The sequence below is a fragment of the Dendrobium catenatum genome, unplaced genomic scaffold, assembly GCF_001605985.2.
Source record: "Dendrobium catenatum unplaced genomic scaffold, ASM160598v2 fragScaff_scaffold_1413, whole genome shotgun sequence".
In the NCBI taxonomy this organism is placed as follows: Eukaryota; Viridiplantae; Streptophyta; class Magnoliopsida; order Asparagales; family Orchidaceae; genus Dendrobium; species Dendrobium catenatum.
The window spans coordinates 484,079-508,553 of NW_021319875.1; the positions used below are offsets into that span (position 1 = coordinate 484,079).

Genomic DNA, 24,475 nt, shown 5'->3' on the forward strand with positions numbered 1-24,475 from the left:
CTTGAGAACAAGACGAGTCTTTGAGGAGAGAGGTATTGGATGGACCAGTCCCTTATAGACCGACACTCTTTACAACCATGTGGCAGACAGCAAGTGAAAATCCCACCTTGCATCTAAAGCCCTGCCGTTTGGAATTTGGCGCTGGGGAAGGAAAACTCGAATACAGAAGGGGGCGTGCGAGGAGGGAGGAGGGGCTATTTTTGGCGAAGTTTTTGGGGAATTGTATTTGTTCAAGTAGATTTTTACCCTAGGGTTGAGTTTTTTGGGAGGTGCTTTTTTTTTTCGCTGAAATTAGAATTTCTAGGTTTTGTGAGGGCTTTAGCCAATGGCCAGGGATTTGGGAGAGCCAATCTTTTTCCTCTCCAATTGAAATCCAGCTATATAATTGCTAATTTGATAGAATCCAGCTATATATTGCTATTTTCTTTCATATATCTTTGTATAAAAAGAGTCTTTGATGCGTTGTTTCTTTCCTATTTTATTGTTGTTTGCTATTTTGACTGAAATTACATCTATCTTCCTATCAAAATAGTTTACAATAATAAATTCACAACCAATGATGTTTAAGTACTTCAACTACATTATTAATTTTATCAAAATCATATCTACATGAAACTGTTTCAATCAACCATATTGTAATGACACTCAAACGAATTAAATTTATTAAAAATTTAAACATGGCTGGGTTGAGCATCCTCAAGCAATGGAAATACAAAACAACAAGAAAACTTAGAGGATAGAATTACTTCGGAATTAAAAAGACAAAAAAAAAAAGGTAGATAAAAGAAAGCAATTACTGTTGAAACATAACAAAAAGATGCTATACAAAACTATGATTTACAAATGTGCAGCGATTGGCAAAAGGAATAACAAACAATAATCAATAGATAGTGAAGATAAGTAAATATGTTCATTTAAAAAGGTAAAGAAAACCCATGAAAGGTTCTTAACAGTTCCATTTAGTGGGGTTCAATACTGCTAAGTCAAGGTACCATATTCAAATAGGGTGAGGATTACTAGAGATCTCTTCAAGACAAAAGGAATATTATACTCAAGATTTATTCTGTAATAGAAAGATTGTACACGAATGCCAGTATTAATCAAAGAACCTAATTTTAATGACAATGATGGTACATCAATATGGTACGCACAGTAGCTCCAGCAAATGGTAATCCAAAACATACCTTCTTTTGAGTTTGCTGACCACCTCCAAGGGATTCTATCAACACTTGAGGGGATAGTTTTCTGGACCATTCTCTAAGGCATGCCAATAAAAAAGGCTTAGCGCCTTGCCAAGAAAACACTCATTTGGCACAAACTAATCTTTCTTTTAAATTTGTGTGCAAAAAATGAGCAATCAACTGTGAAAGAACTACAACAAAAAGCTCTATCAACTTAAAATCATTTCTGACACATAACAACTCTATAAAAAACTTGCTCCTAGACAAACAAAATGCTCATCAACAGTGAGGAAGAAATATATTACATATCATCTTATGTAAAAATATGGTCCTTTTAGCCATATAACTTTTAGTAAGAATAGTAGATGGATCCTTCAAGGCAAAAGTACAACCAAATTGGCCACTAGATGAAGAAAAAAACTTTGTAAATACAAGTTTAATCAATGAAGCTGGAAGCTATGCTCAGTACATTATATCAAAATTAAGTTTTGGCATAATTACTTTTCCATAGTAAAGGGGATGGCCTTGAACTATCCAGCCCAATGAAGTTTGAGACTGCGACAAAGTATTAGATAATATTCGAGGTCATCCAGGAAATGAAAGCTACAATCATCCATAAACAGAATCCTTCCATACTCAGATGCTTACTTCACCATGCAGTTCCTTTAAGTTGGAGATTTCCACAAGGTTTGAAGAATCCAAATTCTATTTCAAGCGCCTGCGTGTAGATTCTTGAGCTATTTTCCTTCCACTTTGGTTTATTTCTAATTTCCTTTTTCCACTGTTAAGATAAAGTAAAATTATACGTCAATGCTATCAATGATCATCTTTGATAATCATTCAAAAAAATTATCTTGATCGGGCATGAATCTTTCGAGGCAAAATCATATTGGAAACTTCCAAAATTAAAAACTGAGACAACCGAACTCCGAATTCAACAAACTTATAGTCAAACTTGAACATCTCGAAAATACGAACCGCAATGACACCAAAATTCAAGTCAATCAGAGTCGAATGGGTCCAAATCAAGGACCCAAAGCGTTGATGGAAGGTTCAAACCACAATTTGGATTCAAACGTTTTCCAACGTGACATGCCTTTATAGTTCGATTGAGTGGCTTGACAGACGAATCCAACGAGCGCAATATCGTGGGTAAATTATGATATCACTAGACATTCAAAATTGAACCAATTTAATGGGTCTATGATCAAGGGATTTAACATCAGCCGTCCATCCAAACCACTCTCAAAATACCCTTGGTCCCATCTATTTACAAAGCCATGCACCTAAAAATCTATAAATAGAACCCTGCCTATTTCATTAAAACGGGGACCCCCTAAGCAAGGATCAAAAGAGAGAGATCGGAGATCGCTTTTGGCCTCGAGTCACTCTCGACCACCGCACGGATTTCCGCCAACACCACCTGACGCCAGAGTTATGCCGTACCAGCACCTGACGTCGGAGTTTTGCCGGACCATCGCCTGACGCGGAGTTCTGCAAGACCACCACCTTAAGCAGGATTTCCTAAGGGCCAGCCGCCTGACGCTAGACTTTCATTAGGACCACCAGCTTGGATGCCGAAAATTCCACCGGACCCTGCGCTGGATTTTCGCCAGAACCACCGCCTGACGTCGGATCCTTTCGTCAGTACCTCCGCCTGAATGGCCGAATTTCTACTGGACCACCTGACGCTTGCGCCCTCGGCATCTATTTATTAATGATAATTGATTTGATATGGAAGATATAAAGATTAAAAATTATAATATAATTTTGGTATAGATTCTATGGGTGTAAATTATATATAACAATATAATATAATTTATTAACTTTATAAATTTATTTGTGAATTAAGTTTATCTTAAATATGAATCAATTTTAAAATTAAAGATGTTTAAACTTTAAATTACAAAATAATATTGTTTTTTTCCAAAATAATATTGTTTATTTATAAATTATATTTACTTTTTAGTCACAAATTTTCATTGTTATATTATTATTATGGCATTTACAAAATATTTTAATTATTGTATAATTTTATTTACATTATTATTATGTCATCCAATTCAATCCTCAATTCTATCCTAGTCAATCTATTAAACTATGAAAATCATCATTCTTCCGATTATATATCTGATCTATTTTTTCACAACCTCAGTATGTTATAATTATTTGTTCAAACATTTGATAACTTCATGTACATGAACCTTGAACATGCATTATCTTCTTCTGGTTATATATTAATTTGATCTGATTTTCACAACCTCACATATTATAATTATTTGTTCACAACCTCGCATATTATAATTATTTGTTCAGTCATCTTCTTCCAGTTATATATTTGTATGATTTTTACAACGTCACATATTATAATTATGTTTTTCTATACAAGACTATTTTACCCCATAATTTGAAGTGTTCGTGAATATTTTCTTAGCCCACCATCTCTCCCAACTCTCTTTCTATACAGTCCCATATGAGCTTTTGAGTAAATTAAGATAAACTTACACACATATCACACACATAAACTTCGAACTCAAAACCTCTTGATTGAGAGTCAAAGCTTCAAACCAACACATCAAGAAGAACTGCATCCATCATTCTGTCTACCTCTACAGTTCTACACTGTCTAATATACTCTAATAGATATACTTCGGAGTTTGGAACAAAAAAATTCTGATTAAAAAACACATCACTTTACCTCTTTGGGGGAGCGTCAAACACGCGCCACGTTGCATATTTTGACAATTAGTCGGTGGTGCATAGGTACTGCCAGAATTCCTGGTATGATATGCCTACATTCTAAGGAATAACACAGAACTCAGCATGGTCAGTTGGTTGGGAGCTTTGCTACCAATTAATATGTCTTGAATTCAAGTGTTTCGTATGTGATTTGTGTGTAGATTTTGACTTAATCGGCCTATACGTCAAAAAAAAAAAAGGCTGATTAAGAAAAGTAAATAAGCAATGATGATAATGATGAGCGAAATATGTTGGAAATACTTGAAACGATGTAGCCCACTACGCTTTTGCTTTACGTATTGTTATGATTTGCCCAGCAACCTTAGATGGGGCCCGGTGGGTCCAACTACAACACTAGAGAAGATTTGGCCGGTTTCTTCTCCCATATGCAGATTGAGATAAATTTCTTTTTAAAGAAAAGCTATATTATAAATCACATAAATATTTAATTAGGTAGATAAATTAAAATATTAAAAACTAAGATTTCATTTGTAATAATTTTCTTATTATTTTACTTTTCATATCATAAACATAATTCTATATAGTCACTCTTTTCACTGCTTTCAAAAAGTTTTTGTACTAAGAAATTACTTTCTAAATCAGCTTTAAAAAGTTACTTTTTTTTTCCAACAAATATATAAAGCGGTTAAAAAAAACTACCCCAAACGAAGCCTAAGCTTTTTAATTGCTTTGCTTTTAGGGCTGCAACTAAAATTTCTGTTTGGATGCTTTTTTCTCTTTACTTTCAAAAAAATTTGTAAAAGAAAAAAATTTTCAACAACAACTTTAAAAATTATTTTCCATGCAACAACTTTACAAAACAATAAAAAAATTTTCTCAAACAAACCTAAATAAAATAAATAGCACTATATTGAATTTGATTAGTTTATCTATAAAAGTGGAGATCCAACTAAAATTTTTATATATATTTATTTAAATGTTTAAAATTACTTATTTTTGAGTCAAATGTGCGCACAATTGTTCTCCAATTCTTTTCTCATTATAGGATTAAAAAAGAATAAATAGGATTAAACAGCTAACTCAATTGATCTCAATCTTATTGAACTTGCACATTAGTTATAATTGGTTAAATTGATTATTGTATTCATGCATACATTATCATTATTAGAAAAAGCTTATAAATATTTATTTTGACGATCATTTCATGATTCTTCTTGTTCTTCTTCTTCTTCCACTGCCTTCTCCAAATCTACTATTCCTTGGTTGTAGCCTGTATTCACGCTTAAGTATCCTCCACATCTAGGATTTCACGTACAATTTGTATTAGGCTTCTTGTTCAATCCATAGAAATCCTTCTTCAATTTGTAAAAATGATCTAGATATATGAGAATATGAGATCAACAAAACTTAGTGGTTGTTTTATATAAACATCCTTCTCTTCATTTCCATTTAAAAAAGTACTTTAACATCCATTTGATAGTCTAAAACCTAAAGTTTTAGAGTGAATTTATAGAATACGAGATCAACAAAACTTATGAATGATAACAATAACATAACAACTTCTAACAACTACCTAAAGTTCAACTTCTATTACTTCATATTTATTCTTGGTTCAATATGGCAAAGGAATGTAGAATGGTCAACTGTTTCTCTAAATTCACTCTTAGTCATAACTCGATGAGATGGATATTCTATAATAATCACCTAAGATGAGTAGACAAATACTTTCACTCCTTAAGCTGCACTACAAGAAAAACGCTAATTTCCGGCAGAGTTTTTAGCGAAAATAAATACGTAAGAAATTCTTGAGGATTTTTGACGAAATTTTAAATTTTCTAGAAAATTAATATTATAAATATTTAACATTATTCATTTTGTTAAATTAAATTAAATATTGTTGAATTAAAAAATTTAAAAGTTTTAATAATTATTATTATGTTAATTTAACTAAATAAGATAAATTAATTAGATTATCTATTAGTTATTATGAAAAAGATTTAATAATCTGAACATATTATGTATTAAAACTAATTATTAAGGAAGTATAAGTTAAATAAAAAAATGCATCTAATATGACATTTTATGCATCGCAGCTCATTGGATAGCACTTGGGTTTGAAATGGGCGGGCTTCAAACCCCGCACAACATAGATGAGATCGCGCGGGTGGGCTTGGTTCACAGGCCCGCAGAGTTCACAGGCGGGCCTAGTTCACATCCTCGTAGTGAAAGTTCGTGAAATTTATTAGACCTTTAAGAATTAACCCAATGCCATAACAAAAAAATCACGTATTACCGGCTGATTTTTCTAACGAAAAATCAACATTTTCTAGCAGATTTAATGGTTTTCCGGCGGATTTTCGGGTAAAATATTTTTACCGTTAAAAACGAGCATCGAAAAAAAAAATCTGGCAAAAACTAAAACAAGTTATTAAATCAATATATAATTAATTAGTAATTTAACAACTTATTTTAATTATTTAATTAAGATATGTTATTAAATTAATAATTTATTAAAATAAGTTATTGATTTAATAATTAATTAAAATAAATTATTAAATTAATAATTAATTAAAATGAGCTATAAAATTATTAATTATTTAAACCATGAAAATGTTATTTTTTTGAAAAGTCTGTCGGTAACAAATATGTTGGAAATCTGCAGGAAATTCTGTCAGAAAATCTGCAAAAAAATGTTAGAAATATTTCATTGTAATCTGTCAAAAATTCGCCAAAACATCCGTCGGAAAGCTGCCGAAAATTCCGCTGGTAATAAGCTAACCAAGAGGGGGGGTGATTTGGTTATTTAAAAAAAAAAATTAGTGAAATTGAATTTCTTTAAAAACTTTTCAAACCCACACACGATAATCAATATAGCGGATACATAAATAAGTAAATTTCACAACAACAAAATAAATCAAAATTTTTAACCACACATATAATTACATAAAATAAAGTGCAGAAAATAATCAGAATGAACACACCAGAATTTATAATGTTTCAGTCAATCTGACCTACATCCACTCATGGAGACTCCCTCTTTAAGTATTGCACTAAACAATAGTGATTCTCTTATTACTCCTACAACAAGATGGAGAAGTCTGTACAAATACTGTTTCACCACCCCGGTGCGGCAGAGAACCGTAACTCTTTTACAAGCATAAAACCTCAACTCTATTTTCACCCTTCATGTGATGGTCAAAGAATCACAACTCTTTTTTCATCCTCTAGGTGATGGTTAGAGAACCAGGACACTATTTTCATCCTCTAGGTAATGGTCAGAGAACCACGATCTTTGCTGAAGAACTTCTTCTTCAGAGCCAATAGAGAATCCAGAAAGACGTTTATAAATACTAGGCAAGATTCTTGCTTGGAGCAGACTTATGAATCCCCTCACAACTTCTCTCTCACAAAATCTCTCTCTCTCTCTCTTCTCTCACAAAGCTCTAATTCTTCTCTCCCTCACAGCTCTCTCCTGAAGTCTCAACAGCCAAAGATTTTCTATTAGGACTATTAGAAAACCATAAGTAGTGGGCTTCAAGAAACTCTAATTTCAATGTGTTTAGCTTCTATTTATACAGTATGACATGTGTATCATACCGTACGATCAGTATAATTCAGACTTGTCCAGCAAGGTTGTGCAAATGAACTATTCAACATTTATAACAATTTATATAGTATGATATAAACTTTGTATGGTACGAACTGTAGAAATTTTTTGTTCATTTGGGATGACCCTTGGAACGGCCAACTTCGTACAATATCATTCTTCTAGTACTATGGACATCATACAGTACGATCGACAAAAAATCATGGATTTTGTTCAGTACGATCTCTGGGATGATCAATTTCATACACCATCAATTGTATTGTACGAACTGTATCATACAATATGTTCTGTCACAATAATTATCCATGATTTGATTGCCTGATATCGAGGGATAAATTAAGAAGATTTTAATTATGGTGTAAAGTACGAACCAAATCATACTTACGATCATCAAATAATTAGTATGTTCCTTAACCTTTGGAAGCTAGGATTTTTATAGAGCATAATAGATCATACAATACAAATTAAAATCATACAATATGAAGCAAGGTCATATAGTACGAAGTCAAAATTGTATAGTACGATATACTTAAAAAAACTTTCTAAAAAATATTTTTCTCTCTCCCCCTATATGTGTCTAAGACTACTCAGCACAAATATCCACCCAATTATACAACTCAAGAATGCAAAAAAAAAAAAAAAATACATAACAAAATGAAACTGACTGTAACCCCATGTCTACCTAGTCTTGAGCTGATTAGAATTCAAGTGAATGGTGGACTGATTCAAAAAATATTAGTACACATAAAATAAAGCAAAATATCATAGAATTAGGAGAAAGCAGTAGCAGACACAATAATATTTGGTATCATCAAAATCACAGTGCTTGGATCAAATTTGCAACACGTAGAGTATAAGAAGGATTAAGGGCTCGTGGAGTTTGCAGGCGTGTTCACGGGCTCAATCAGGCTAAATAACATTTTTGAAATATTTTTTAAAGCAAATTGTGATTATAAATCTATTGAAAAATACCCCAAAAATATTTTTGACTGAATTTTTTTGACGATGTTTATTTTTTGACCCATGAATTACCATCTTCATAAGCCCTTCATAATTAGATTCTTAAAGACTTAGCATTGTTTAGTTATAAAAAAAATGGTAAAACCCTAGGGTACGTCATACCCTATACTAGACTCTTGAGACATATTAGTTAGGTTAACCTTAGTGTGTCCTAAGTGATGCCCAAGTCCCTTAGGAGTCTAAACTTGACCTTTCTAAGTCTATTAAGAAACATTCAACCATCTATAATGCCATTTTTAATAGGTAAAAGTGAAATTCCAAATGCTCAAGCCTAAAAGAAACCCTAGATAGGCCTTAGGTCTAATTGGATCATCTATGGTCTAGTTAACCTAATCTAAAAGCCACCCAAGAGCCTTAGGACAGTCCTTAATTAGTTTTCCTTAATAGATTTTGAACTCTTCAAATCAACCTTAGGTCAAGTACAAATAAAAATCCAACAATCTTAAAAATCTTAAAAATGCCCAAATTGCCATAAACCTTAAGACCTACCAAAAACCTAGGATCTAACTTAGGGACCCTTGACTTACTCTAAGGCCCACTCATTGAGTCAAAGAGTCTTGCTCAACACATTTAATCTATGATAAAAGTTGGTTTGACTAAATAATTCTCCTTAATCCTAAACACTGAAATTAAACCTAACACATAATCTAAATTTAATTAATGGCCTCTCAAGTGGTACAGATTCCTAGAGTCAAATCAAATAACTTCCCTGAAGCTTGGGCTTTCCTCTTTCGTGTGTTTGGGTTCTTCCTCCAGTGGCAGAGGCCACCGGTTTTGCAGCTATTTTGGGTAGTTTTTTATTTCCTCCCTTTATCTCTATCTTGGTAACCATTTGTTTTCTCTCTATTCATCCACCTATGACCCTTTGTGGTCAGAATGGCGCTGAATCAATTGTGGGATCCAGGGTTTTTAGATGGGTCAAAGAAATCTCATTCATTTCTAAATGTTCTCTCTATTTTCTCCTCTGATGGAAGTTTCCCTGAGCTTAAATCAACATTTGACCATGGTTTGCCCCATTTATGGATTTCAGAAGAGGAGGTCCTTTTGCTTACGGCTCCTCTTTAATTTATGCTGGTTGGGAAATTTCCTTCCTGGCGGCTAGCCCTTGACTCTATTCGTAAGTTCTTTTCTAACCTTAAACTCATTGGTGAGTTTTCTATTACCTTGCTCATTCCGTCTCATGTGTTGATTAAGCTAATGAACGATATGGACTATAGAAGAGTTTTTTCTCACAAATCTTACTTTGTAACAACTGCCATATAAAATTGACCAAATGGTCTCCTCTATTTTATATTGGTGTTGAATCACCTATTATACCTATATGAATTTCTTTCCCAAACTTAAGGCCAAATATTTTTTCTCCAGGTATCCTCCACATCCTCGATTATATGTTTGGTCATCCGTTATAGGTCGGCAATGACATATATGTTGGTTCCCGCCCTTCTATTGCTCGGGTTTTGGTTGAACTTAACATTTCAAAAAAAAAAAAAAAACTACCATGATAAACTGTGGATTGGTCCCAATAAGTTTGGGTATGTGCAACTTGTCGAGATGGAAACTTTTCCTTCTTTTTGTGACCATTTAAATGAATCGGGCATTTGCTGGGCGAATGAAGTACCCTATGTTCTACCCCAGTGAATGCCACTTATATTGCTCCTAATCTTGGTCTTTCTGAGGTGAATATTGGTGTTAAGGATACCGAGGAGAATTTTAATCAGGATCCTATTGTTATTAACCAAGTTAACTCGGTTGGAAAGGCCACTGTATCTATGGATATGAAGGATAACTTAGAATTACCGGTGCATGAGGATAATATTATCGTTAGTTCTAAGGTAGTTGATAGTGGTAATTGTGATGTTGTTTTTGGAGATGATGTTGGTTGTGATATGGAGGTTGAGGCTTCCTCTAATGTTTCTTAGCCTTTTCTTATTGCTTGTGATAATATAGATAATGGTCGTGGTAATCTAGAAGTCAATAATTGTGGTACTAACCTTATTGCTTCTCTTAACCCTTCCTCTAAATTTAGCGATGTTTTTGATGTTGATTCCGCGGTTAATGATTCCAGTGATAACTCTGTTCCTTACGGCTTGAAACTTGGGGAGTGCTCTTTTGGGGATTTTGATGAGCCCGTTGTTAGCCCCTCTAATGGTTTTAATGTCTCTCTTGTTCCATCTATGAATATGGATTTCTAGCCAAAAATTACGATTCACAATGTCTTTTTTGTCCCGATTTCTTTAATTTCTAAGGATGAATTAAATGCTCAATTGTTATTGAACATGAATGATAATTGTTTGGTTCAGTCTGACTGACTTGAAGGGTTTGCTTCTTCACTTTGTGGGGATGTTGGTGATTTAGATGACCCCGTGGACCATGAGATGTATAGTTTAAATGTTGGCCGTCTTGCTCAGAAAGCTTTCTCTTGTCTTGGTGGTAAGAGGCATGGAAAGCAGTCTAAGAGGAAGTAATTTTTTTGCAGTTTGTTGCAGCATTTTGATGGCTGGGCTTTTTTTTTTTTCCTATTTTTTGGTTTGGGTTTCTTTTAGCTTTCTTCTGTTGTTGTTTTTGTAGGTTGATTCTCTGTTGTTCTTGTTTTGGAGTGTAGGTGTGAGCTTTTGGTTGGTTTTAGGGTTGTTTATCCTGTTGGTTAGCTATTTTGTTACTGGTGGGTGACTTGATGAGCTGGTAGTTTGTGGTGTGTTGGTTCGACTGTCTTCCTTTCTTGCAGGTTCCTTCTTTTACAGATCTTGCTTTGTGAATTGTTGCTTGGAATGCTGCTCTGTTTATTGTGTTGCTAGTCTTGGCTCCTCCATCTTTATTGCTGTCTCGGTTAGGGTTCTGTTGTTCTGGCATTGAGCTTCATTTATTTTTCTATCTTTTTTGTTTTTTTTTCTTTCTTTGGTGTTTCCTTTTGCTATTTGTTCTTTGTATTAATTGGATCTTAGGCTTAGTAGGTTTTGATTCAATTGCTATTTTTTCAGACAAGCTTTAGATTCTGTAAGGACTTCCAACTGGCTGTTTTATTTAACGTGTAGACCCCTCCAAAGGTTTTATTAAAAAAAAATAGTTTGGATTCCATTTATAACCAATATAAACACTAGTATAATCAATTCAATTGTTACAAAGAAAACGTAGACATTTAATCCTATTTGAAAAACTCTTCCATAGGAAAATAATTTTTGTTTCATGGAAAACATAGACATTTAATCCTATTTGAAAATTTATGCTACATTTACGAGAACACAAAATTGAAAAACTCTTCCATGGTACCAACAAATTCGTTCAAAAAGAAACTATTATAATCTAACCAATGAGGCATTGATACATTCATTATTATTGGTAATGTCTTCAACAAGAAATAGAAGAAATGGCAACAAATTTAAATTTAAGAGAGTTATATTCATATTATATATGATAACTTCAGCAAATAATGAGACTTTTAACGGCATCTAACTGGTAAAAAGTATTCTATGTGAAGTGAAAGCCAAATTAATTTTATTACAGAACAGTCTTCACAAAATTGTAGATCAAGCGACTTGATCAACTCCACCAACTAAACATTTCCTACAATAGAAGAAAGCTCTAGCTCATGCTAATTGCCAGTTTGATGTTGGAGGATTTCCAACGATGAAGTTATAGAAGACACTAAGGGAAGTTATTGTCCCTGTAAGGGTTCTGTTGTTCTGGCATTGAGCTTCATTTATTTTTCAATCTTTTTTGTTGTTTTTCTTTCTCTGGTGTTTCCTTTTGCTATTTGTTCTTTGTATTAATTGGATCTTAGGCTTTGTAGGTTTTGATTCAAATGCTATTTTTTCAGACAAGCTTTTGATTATGTAAGGACTTCCAACTGGCTGTTTTATTTAACGAGTAGGCCCCTCCGAAGGTTTTATTTAAAAAAAAACTAGTTTGGATTCCATTTATAACCAACATAAACACTAGTATAATCAATTCAATTGTTACATAGAAAACGTAGCCATTTAATCCTATTTGAAAAACTCTTCCATAGGAAAATAATTATTGTTGCATGGAAAACATAGACATTTAATCCTATTTGAAAATTTATGCTACATTTACGAGAACACAAAATTGAAAAACTCTTCCATGGTACCAGCAAATTCGTTCAAAAAGAAACTATTATAATCTAACCAATGAGGCATTGATACATTCATTATTATTGGCAATGTCTTCAACAAGAAATAGAAGAAATGGCAATAAATTTAAATTTAAGAGAGTTTTATTCATATTCTATATGATAACTTCGGCAAATAATGAGACTTTTAACTGCATCTAACTGGTAAAAAGTATTCTGTGCAGTGAAAGCCTAATTAATTTGATTACAGAACAGTCTTCACCAAATTGTAGATCAAGCGACTTGATCAACTCCACCAACTAAGCATTTCCTACAATAGAAGAAAGCTCTAGCCCATGCTAATTGCCAGTTTGATGTTGGAGGATTTCCAACAATGAAGTTATAGAAGACACTAAGGGAAGTTATTGTCCCGGTTAGAGTTCTGTTGTTATGGCAATGAGCTTCATTTATTTTTCTATCTTTTTTGTTGTTTTTCTTTCTCTGGTGTTTCCTTTTGCTATTTATTCTTTGTATTAATTGGATCTTAGGCTTAGTAGGTTTTGATTCAAATGCTATTTTTTCAGACAAGCTTTTGATTATGTAAGGACTTCCAACTGGCTGTTTTATTTAATGTGTAGGCCCTTCCGAAGGTTTTATTAAAAAAAAAAACTAGTTTGGATTCCATTTATAACCAACATAAACACTAGTATAATCAATTCAATTGTTTCATAGAAAATGTAGACATTTAATCCTATTTGAAAAACTTTTCCATAGGAAAATAATTATTGTTGCATGGAAAACATAGACATTTAATCCTATTTGAAAATTTATGCTACATTTACGAGAAAACAAAATTGAAAAACTCTTTCATGGTACCAACAAATTCGTTCAAAAAGAAACTATTATAATCTAACCAATGAGGCATTGATACATTCATTATCATTGTTAATGTCTTCAACAAGAAATAGAAGAAATGGCAATAAATTTAAATTTAAGAGAGTTATATTCATATTCTATATGATAACTTCAGCAAATAATGAGACTTTTAACAGCATCTAACTGGTAAAAAGTATTCTATGTGCAGTGAAAGCCTAATTAATTTGATTACAGAACAGTCTTCACCAAATTGTAGATCAAGCGACTTTTTTTATTTTTTTTTAACAAAACTTTTTTTTTTTAGGAAATAAAAATATATTAATGAACCAAAAATAATTACAACAGAAACTCAAACAGAACAGAAGAAAAGACCAAATAACAGGTAGAGCTACAAGCTAAACGCGAGCTCAGAAATCAATCAAGGCTTCCAGCGTCTAAGACGTCCCACACGGACCATCCAGTAAGTTGTTGATACTATCCCAACAAGCCTCCCAAAATTCCACACCTACGGTTGCCACCAGCAAAAAACGACCGGGACGCGAGCCCCGACCACATCATTGCCCATAGCCTCTCGTAGCAGCCAAACGAACAGCAAAGCCAAACGAAAACCTAGGAAAATCAGCAAGACAACCAACAAGACGTCACACAAAATCACCTTTTATGTCAACCTCTCCCCAAAAATTTCCCCCGAGTAGCGATATTAGAAGAACGAACAAGGGAAAGATCATTATCATAATCATAAAAATCAGAATACGATTCATCATCCGACGAATCAATCAAAACAAATTTTTCTGGTTCCTAATCTCCATACCCGCTGGATTACCCACACAGTTAGCCATCTTATGAGTATCAACCACATTAACAGGAACCTCAACTAGGTTGTTTTCGATAGGAATACCTTCCTCTCTAGCCATATCCACAGCAACAGACACAATAACATCAGCTCCACCTTCCTCATTTTCTAAAACATGAACATCTCCATTAGAATTCACAATACCCAGTACAGGCGAACCGTCATTCCCCGCAACAGAAACCACCTCCATCCCCAGAGCAATCGCCTGAGCATCTAAAAACACATTCTGAAGAGACGGAGCCTCATCCCAGACAGAACCCACAACACCAATTTCAGTCATGACATCACCACCTACAGAATTAATAAAATTTCCCGTAGAGACCGGAGCCAAAATAACATTGCTATCAGAAGCAACAGCATGAGGAAGAAAAGGTCTAGCATTCGGAGATAAAGCAACCGAGCAAAATTCAGATGGAATACCGCCAGCACCTAAATTTATCAGAGAAGGAAAAGTCTCATTTATAACTCCCTGTGCAACAGGAGCCGAAACAACATCTAAAATAGTATTAGAATTTTCGACAGTTCTATGAAGAGTAGAAGGATCCCGTCCATCATTAACCGAAACAACTTCACCATTCACTTCTTTCAGCAAAACAGAACTCCCCTCAACAACCGTAGTTTGAACATCATTTCAATTAATAACATGATTTAAGCCACATTTCATAATATCACCCTCCCCGGACTTCTCAGAAATCAAATTAACAATAAGGGGAGGGATAGAGATCTGAGAGATAGGAGCAGAAGGTCGACAATTTCCAATCGAGTGACCTATAGATTTACAACCGGCACAAAAGTTGGGGAATTCATCAAACGCAACTTCCTGTGTATAACCCTGTTTTTTCGACCCTAACCAAACTTTCTTAGGATAAGATTTTGTAATATCTAACTCAACAAGCACACGAGCAATCGACGGACGGGAACCTTAAGCCGTAGCTTCATCAATTTTTAGAGGTTTCCCAAACAAACCGCCAAGGCCAGATAGAATCCGAGGCGAAAAGAAATGGGGACGAAGATGAGGAAAGGAGATCCAGATAGGAATCACCGATGACTCAACACCAATGTCCAAAGTCGGCGACCACTTTGTCAATTTCATAAAACAGTTAAAGACAAGGTATGAACGTTGACAGAAAACTCTACAGTAATCAAGATCATCAGCTAACTTGATCAAAATATGCCAATGATCTAAAATCGTGATAGAAACCTCATTCTTTAACTTCAAATTAAAAAAAAACTTACGAATAGCTTCCAACAGAGGTCTTTTAGAAGGAAAAAAACCAACAAGGGAGAATTGAAAAGGGGCTGCAAGATCATTAATTTCCAAATCAGAAACCTAAAGAGACGGGAGTCCACGGAACGTGGAGACATGCAGATCCAGAAAAGAAGACTTCGAACCAGCCAAAGCTTGAAGGAAAGACCGAGAATGAGAAAACCCCCCTAAAAAACCAGGGTCTTTAAGCTTAGACGAAACCATGCCGGAACCACCGGCGGGAGCAGAAAAAACAACTCCGAAAAACCACTACAAAACAAAAAAATAAGAGCAGGGAACAAAAGACTTCCCTGAAAACAAGCTATCTCTGATGAGAGAAGCCCCCCGAGGGGCAGGGACACCCCGGAGCTAAAGAGCCCTCACAAACCCTAGTAGAGCGGCGCGAGGCAAAAAAAGGTGAACTTAAAGTAGTGCTTTGTTTAGAAGATCAAGCGACTTGATCAACTCCACCAACTAAACATTTCCTACAATAGAAGAAAGCTCTAGCCCATGCTAATTGCCAGTTTGATGTTGGAGGATTTCCAACGATGAAGTTATAGAAGACACTAAGGGAAGTTATTGTCCCGGTTAGGGTTCTGTTGTTCTGGCATTGAGCTTCATTTATTTTTCTATCTTTTTTTTTTTCTTTCTCTGGTGTATCCTTTTGCTATTTGTTCTTTGTATTAATTGGATCTTCGGCTTAGTAGGTTTTGATTCAAATGCTATTTTTTTTAGACAAGCTTTTGATTCTGTAAGGACTTCCAACTGGCTGTTTTATTTAATGTGTAATCAATTCAATTGTTACATAGAAAACATAGCCATTTAATCCTATTTGAAAAACTCTTCCATAGGAAAATAATTATTGTTGCTTGGAAAACATAGACATTTAATCCTATTTGAAAATTTATGCTACATTTACGAGAACACAAAATTGAAAAACTCTTCCATGGTACCAGCAAATTCATTCAAAAAGAAACTATTATAATCTAACCAATGAGGCATTGATACATTCATTATTATTGGTAATGTCTTCAACAAGAAATAGAAGAAATGGTAATAAATTTAAATTTAAGAGTTATATTTATATTCTATATGATAACTCCGGCAAATAATGAGACTTTTAACGGCATCTAACTGGTAAAAAGTATTCTATGTGCAGGGAAAGTCTAATTAATTTGATTACAATGCAGTCTTCACACCAAATTGTAGATCAAGCGACTTGATTAACTCCACCAACTAAACATTTCCTACAATAGAAGAAAGCTCTAGCCCATGCTAATTGCCAGTTTGATGTTGGAGGATTTCCATCGATGAAGTTATAGAAGACACTAAGGGAAGTTATTGTCGAAAAAATAGCTTTATTATTATGATTGAAGAAAATAAAATTTCACTAGAGAAAATTTTAATTAAAGAGGTTAGAAAGCTGCAAAAAAAAAAAAAGTAGCCAAACAAGATTATAATTGTTGTCTGAAAAACAAAACAACTATAAAGTTGTCTCAAATAAATCCTAAGATTTCATTTAGGATAACTTTTTATCGGTTTGCTTTTCAGACCGCAACAACAGTTTTAGGCTTCCTTTGGGACAGTTTTCTTATTACTTCTTAAAACAGCTTTTTAGTATAACAAATAAAATTTTTACATTAAAAAGCTGTTTTAAGAAGCAGTAAGAAAGCCTCTCGAACATCATTTACTATACAACCTCTTAAGCAATATTGCCCAACTATGATTTCACAACCATCATCACCCAAGTTTAGTATCTCAGCCACCATTACCCATCTACTATGATGCTCATTAATTCCATCGCTCGCTGTCGTCAACAACGTTGATGCACTCCATCACCTATAAGGGAAATGCATGTTGTCAACACCAATGCCAATGCATGCCAAGCCAAACTCTTGATGTTAATATAATGATTTATATTAAAAATTTTAATCTCCAATCCCGTCTCATCAAATAAATCCTAAATGATCCCTTAAATACCGATCTATTGCCTCAATGCTGTTACAAGTTGAGCTTTTAATCAATTTTGTGTCATTACTATTTGTTATATTCTCTCTTGCCTCTCACAATTACTGATATAGAATCATTTTATAACCAATAATTAATACTAGTAGAATCAATTGAATTGGGCCAGCACCATTATTTTTCCCTTTCTACTTTGCACATAGAAAAAATGGTATCTATTACAATATCTTTTATATGCGTGCACGCTTGATTTGTATATAATACTAAGACATTAAACTCTCTCATTCTATTGCTATAAAAATTATAGCATGCAATAAAAACAACATTAGCTCCAAGCCTAAATGCTTATTGTGACGTCGATTCGAAATAAAATTTCCTTATATACATTGATTCACGTACCTTTGGCACGCCGAATTGATATACGAAAATCATCTTTTATAGAAATGAATAGTGATATCATCATGTATAAGAAAATACTTTTTTTTACATAGAAAACATAGACATTTAATCACCCTAGGAGAAGACAAACTTAAAAATCTTGTTCAATCTCCCTATTGATACAAACATTAAAGAAATAAACATATTAATCCCAATTGCTCATGAGTAATGTGCACACCAACCCATAAATCACCGAGGGGCACTAATTCATTATTCACCAGCTTATCTATAGAACTTGGCCTTTCCAAATAAGAACCAAATCCCAATAAAATGTCCGTTATAAGCGATTAATCAAAAGCTGTTCCCACTATATATAATTACTTGCCACTATCAGTAATTTAAGCTAAAATAATCATTCCATATCACATGCCACATGATGATACCAGCTCTCAAGAGGCATCTTCTTGTTGTCACGCCTGAGATTATCAGACTGTACTGTTCTTAATCATCAAACTAATTACTCTGATATTGGCACTAATTATCTTTCTTTGAGTTTAATTAACCACCTTTTTTTTAATAGATTAGGCATGCAATCAGAAGCCGAGACCTTTGACCATTAGTCAACTCTCCTCGCACAAGGTGTGCTTAGGCAACATATAAAGGTAATTAGTTAATTAGGTAGCTTAATGTAGGAGTGTCAATATTTGACACGACAAGAAAATCCGACCTGGACCCGACCCGAAAATTCAGGGTTGGACCCGACCCGATTTCTAAACGGGTCGGGTTCGGGTTCCAGAAATTGACCCGTTTGAGAAACGAGTCGGGTTCGGGTTGACCCGCCGGGTTGCCGGGTCAACCCGCAAACCCGTTTTAACCTAACCCTCGCGCGACATGGCTTGTGTTTTATGTTTCTTTGATTGGCATAGAGTCGGTGCTGTAGGAAGGGAAGGGGTGGGGAAATAAATGATATTTTACCTAGAGATAATTATGACAACAAATAATGCTATGATTGTGTTTTGGTTTATATGTCCCCTTCAAAAAGCATTTGAGTGTCAGTAATATGAAGAGTAAGGTGAGAGTGAAAGAGAAATGATTAGAGTATGGGTGTAAATGAGTTGAGTCAAGTTAAGTATTTTTTTAATTAAGTTAAACTTGTTGAATTCTTATCGGACTCGAGCTCGAACTCATATACTGGGCTTGAACATGACTCAATAAAAAAACTTTAATCTCGAGCTTTGCTCGAGTACTCGAGCTCAGTTAGGAAGTTTGAGCTTAACTCAGTTATTGAGCTCAATTTCTTAATTTCAAATTATAATTTAAATTTTTTAAAATATTTTTAATATACAAATAAAACAATGGGGTTTATAAAATAATTTTAAAAAGTTAAAAATATATTATATAGTTCTAACTTAAAATTAATTTTTGAATATAGTTTAAGTCAATCGAGCAGCACAATGAGCTTATAAGCTCAATCAAACCGAGCTTGGGTTCAAACGCATTGCCCGTCAAGCTCGACTCGTGAATTTGTTAACGAGCTACGTTTGAGTTAGCTCGGCTCACTTAAAGATTAATTAGGATCATCTTATGATTAGTTTGTTAAAGGTTAGAGTGTCATTATTGATAATTTAAAATATGTATTTAGTCTTGCCTTTAGTTTTTGCTAGTTTAAATTTTGAAATAGTATAAAATTTTGTAATGAAGAATTATAATTATAATTTTATACGAAGCGAAAATAAATATGAATAGTTTGTTATACATTTTTTAAAAATATGATCAAATATATTTGTTAAATAATAGCTTTTAAGTTCTTTTATCGGTGTTATATATTTTAAAATTTTGATTGTTAATTGCTTTCGTGATTAAATGTTAGTGTGACAAAATATTACTCTTTATTCATTTTTAGACAGTGATGGCTAACCCTACGATTAATTATCATATCTATTTAAAAAATTGCATAATAACTATTTTAACTATCTTAATTTATTTACATTAATTTGCTAAAAACATTAATTCATATAAAATAACTATTAAACATATAATTTATATTTGTCATCATTTTTGTAAATAATTAATTTTTTTTTCAAATTTCTTTGTAATAATTATTTTAACTATCTTAATTGTATTTACATTACATAATAACTATTGAACAAATATTTTATTTTTAGTCATCATTTTTGTAAATAATTGTTTTTCAAAATCATTTTTGTGAATAATTAATTTTTTTTTTCAAATTTCTTTATAATAATTATTTTAACTATCTTAATTGTATTTACATTACATAATAACTATTGAACAAATATTTTATTTATAGTCATCATTTTTGTAAATAATTGTTTTTCAAAAATAAAGATTCTGCTAGAAGAAATTCTTTAGATCTTGAAATATAAGTGAATTATAAGGTCAATTACAAATATATAAGTAGGGTCACAAGGCCAATTACAGATATTGAATCAAAGTGGATATGGAGAAATTCATCAATCTTGCATTTGCTGAGATTAGTGTCTTAGACCTCAATATTAGAAATTTAAACTACACCACTTAAGCCAAGGGCTTTTGAGCAAAATTTTATTTAATTTTCTATTAATATCATTCAATATTTTTTATTTGATGATTATTTTAGATATGCCTTGAAACTTATACACTTAATATTACTAATTCTTTCTTATATCACAAATATTTAGAACATCATAACGTTAAAATTAAATAAATAAAATTATTTATAAAAAGATTATAAAACTGTTGTGACAAAAATGAAATCCACCAAAGATATTTGAAATGCCCAAGATTGTTTATCAAAGTGTTGTACAATAGCATAAATCTATACATAAGAGGTTAATTAAGAGAAATCTACCAAGGATGTTTGACCTATTTGAGATTGTTTATCAAAGCATTGCTCAATGACATCAACTAATGTGGAAGAGATTGAGAGAAATCTATCAAAGATGTTTGACTTATCTAAGATTGTTTATCATAATGTTGCTCAATTACATTGACTATTATGAAATATGTCAAGAGAAATCTACTATGGATGTTTGACCTATTCAAGGTTATTTGTCTGAGCATTACTTCTGATAAAAATTTATATGAAAAAGGTTGAATCGATTGTACCATTAATTGAGAGGTGGTGAATGCTATATGTATCTCAAAATTGAAGGTCAAGATCAATATATCTTTATATCATTACTGTCTATTCAAGATTATGTTATGCCTCTACCCAAGGAGTAGAAGTTATGCAGAGTTTGAGAGACTTCCATGAAGTTTCTTGAAATATTTTTGAAGTTTGGTAGAAGATATATTAAAGATGGTTGTCAGGAAGACTGTCCTGAATGCACAATAAATATTGAAGGAACTTGCTAGATTATACATATTTGGGCTATAAACATAAATATTCCCCCTCCCACTACGGGAAAATTGTCATTTTTTGGTGTCCATTTCTGCTGGAAAATAACCAAAATCAGTCGAAAATATTACGAAAATTTTTATGCCAGTAAAATACTCGTTTGAAAAGTTCTTCAGGCACAACATAATCTGCCTGAAATGTTTTCCGAAGAAAAAAATCAGCTGGTAAAAAATCCACCTGGAAAATAAAAAAAATTAAGATTTGTCCCGAGTAAGCTATCTTGACCGACTTGACCTAGCCAACCGACTACCTCCATCTAGTCTGCTTGCCCCACCAAGCTCGCCGCACAAGCCAACCTAATCGGCTCTCCTAAACCTACCTGCTATGCCCAAGGCCGCCCGTAAGTCCCCAAGCCTGCAACCTGTACGCAAACCCCAAGCTCAACGCCTATGGCGGTGTTCAAACCCCGCCCACCTCGCGTGAAAGCCATCAAGCCATTAAGGATGCATATGCGGCTAATTTTTTTAATTTAAATTATAACTTATAAAATATTAAAAGTAATTGTTTATGTCTATAATTCGCATGCTGGAATTTATGACGAATTTATTTATGTCCATTTCTGCTGGAAAATGACCAAAATCCATCGAAAATTAATATTTAAAATGAAAAGTTTTCTGCTGGTAAAATACTAGTTTGAAAAGTTCTTCCAGCACAACATAATCTGCCTGAAATGTTTTCCGAAGAAAAAAATCAACGGGTAAAAATTCCACTTGAAAAATTAAAAAAAAATTAAGATTTGTCCCGAGTAAGCTAACTTTACCGACTCGACCTAGCCAACCGACCCCCAAGAAGTCTAAATTTATAGTCATTTAACCACTATCACTCGTTGATTGCGATCCTCTGACCACCATTGCTACTAATGCTTGACCACAGTCCTCATGCTAGCATCACCCGATTATGATGCTCGGACAATTATTGTCTGATTACAATCCTTGAACCACCAACACCTAATTATGATCATTGGACCATAGTCGTCTGACTACGGTTCTTTTGAACATCATCACCCATTGATTATGGTCTTTTCAATCTTTGTAATCTGATGATTACATTCTTCCAACAACTATCTCCTGTCAATTATGATCCTTTTGACCTCCATCATCTGCCCACTATAGCCATCAAGCAACCATCGCTCGATTATGATCATTCAACCATCATTGTCAGACTCCAATCATTCTGACCACAATTACTTGACCATAGTCTCTCAACTTACAATCTTTTGACTATTATCACCTAGCCACTCCAAATGCATACATACTTCATTATTAATCATTATTAATAATGCTAACACATACCATCTACATCGGCTCTGACACCTAATTTCAATTATGCTAATATCAAAAGGCTCTTTCACCTTCAATAATATAATATGTATTCTTAATGTTTCCTCATAGAAAGAGCTTCACTTGTAACCAAATATAAATACTAGTTAGACTAATTTTAGTTATACCAAGCGCCACCATTTTTCCCTTTTTCAAGTTTTTCATATAAAAACTCTAATGATTGTTACTATTATTGTGCTCTTAACTTATTTATCTACGTGTTAGATGTTTGTGCATATTCCAATACATATAATTATCAACTAATTAATATAATTTTTTAAGAAGTTATTATGCTTTTAAAAATACCAATTCATCCCGTAATAGATTTGAGTCAGTCATAAGGATTGCCAAAGCATATGTTGCCTGCAATAAATACTTGCAGAATTGGAATAAAAAAGCTGGATTTCAACCTATTTGAAAAGGGGATTTTTTTTTTGCAAATTTTAAAGAATCTCAAACTTGGTCACAGGGCTATAAAATATGATATTTTTTTAAATTTTTGAGAAATTAAGTGTCAAAATACAAATCAAATACAAGCACACTCACACTAATCCTCAAATCCAAGACCTTTTGGATCAACAAAATATTGTAATTGAATAATAAAAAAACAAACATCATATTGCATGCTCAAAAATGCTTTTTTTACATTTTTTTAATATGAAATCAAGGTAATTCTCCAAATAATGGAAGCTTAGTGCTTGAAAAAACCTGCAAAGCCATGCCTGCACTTTGAACAGAAGAAAATCAAGCTGCAACTTGTTCTTTAGAGGAGAGTTGATTCTGTATATGTTGGGGAACAACATCGAAATTGGCGAGCTGCATCGAGTAGGAAGCACGACCTTTCGTCATCCCACGCAGTGTGCTCACATATTGAAACATTTCAGCCAACGGTACCAAAGCATCAACCACCTGTATATTTACAGCATCAGTAATTAACCTTGGAAATACGACCGTTTAAGAACTTTAAAAGTAGCTTAACTCGATGGCTGCTAAATATAGCAGATTTTATGTTAGGGGAGATGATACAACAACATCAAGCTTTAGGGATTATTATAAATTGTGCTATTGTTTTTGTAAATTCAAAAGTTGGGTTTATTATAAAATCAAAGTTAAATATGATGGTTATATGGAATTGAATTGATTTGATCTCGTGTTAAACATATCTAGTAGCTTTTGGATTTTCAGAAGAAGTCTGTGAATATATGTTTTAGGATGTATAAATTTATTATCTTTATTTCAACATCAAGCCTTTATCTCATTACATGCAGTTGAATATTTTTTCTTCATTGTGTCCTATTAAGAAAAATAGCTTATTTAGTGGTTCAAGATCTTTGAATTTTAAGTTCCCTTTCATGATTTACATACAACATAGCATACTAGAAACATTAGAACACTGAACCCTCAGTCCATCAAATTGGTATCATAGCTTTAGATTGTCATAGTGTCGCTTAGAAGGCGAGTTAATTATTAGAATAACTTAATACATTATGAATGAGATGAGATTTTGACAACTTTATAACAACTAATTGAGTTGCTAAATTTATATAATTTAATACGGTAGTTAATGATAATACTAAGAATAACTCAATTGCATTTGCATCTGATTCTAAAATTTATAATGAAGTCATATTCTAAGTGTCATCAAATTAAACATTATGCTAGTGAGTTCATAGTAGGGACTTGAATAAAATGTGGAAGAAAATGAAATCAATGATTTTGATGAGAAATTTAAAATTATGAAGATGGTTTAATTGATAACTTAAGTGCCATGAGTTGTATGATAACTACACTTAAGGTTGATTCTAATTAAAAAAGAATTCAAATATTAGGAGAAATTTCACAAGCTCATATTCGATACTAGGAG

General features: G+C 33.1%; 1 protein-coding gene across 1 annotated transcript in view; it reads right to left on the minus strand.

Moving 5' to 3' along the window:
• Positions 1-23,083: 23,083 nt before the first annotated feature.
• LOC110094891 (elongation factor G-2, chloroplastic) overlaps positions 23,084-24,475 on the minus strand; it is a 35,275-nt gene continuing 33,883 nt past the window's right edge. Inside the window, 1 exon segment of the mRNA XM_020820231.2 lies at positions 23,084-23,520. Coding sequence (XP_020675890.2) covers positions 23,356-23,520 — 165 coding nt within the window. The 3' untranslated portion in view covers positions 23,084-23,355.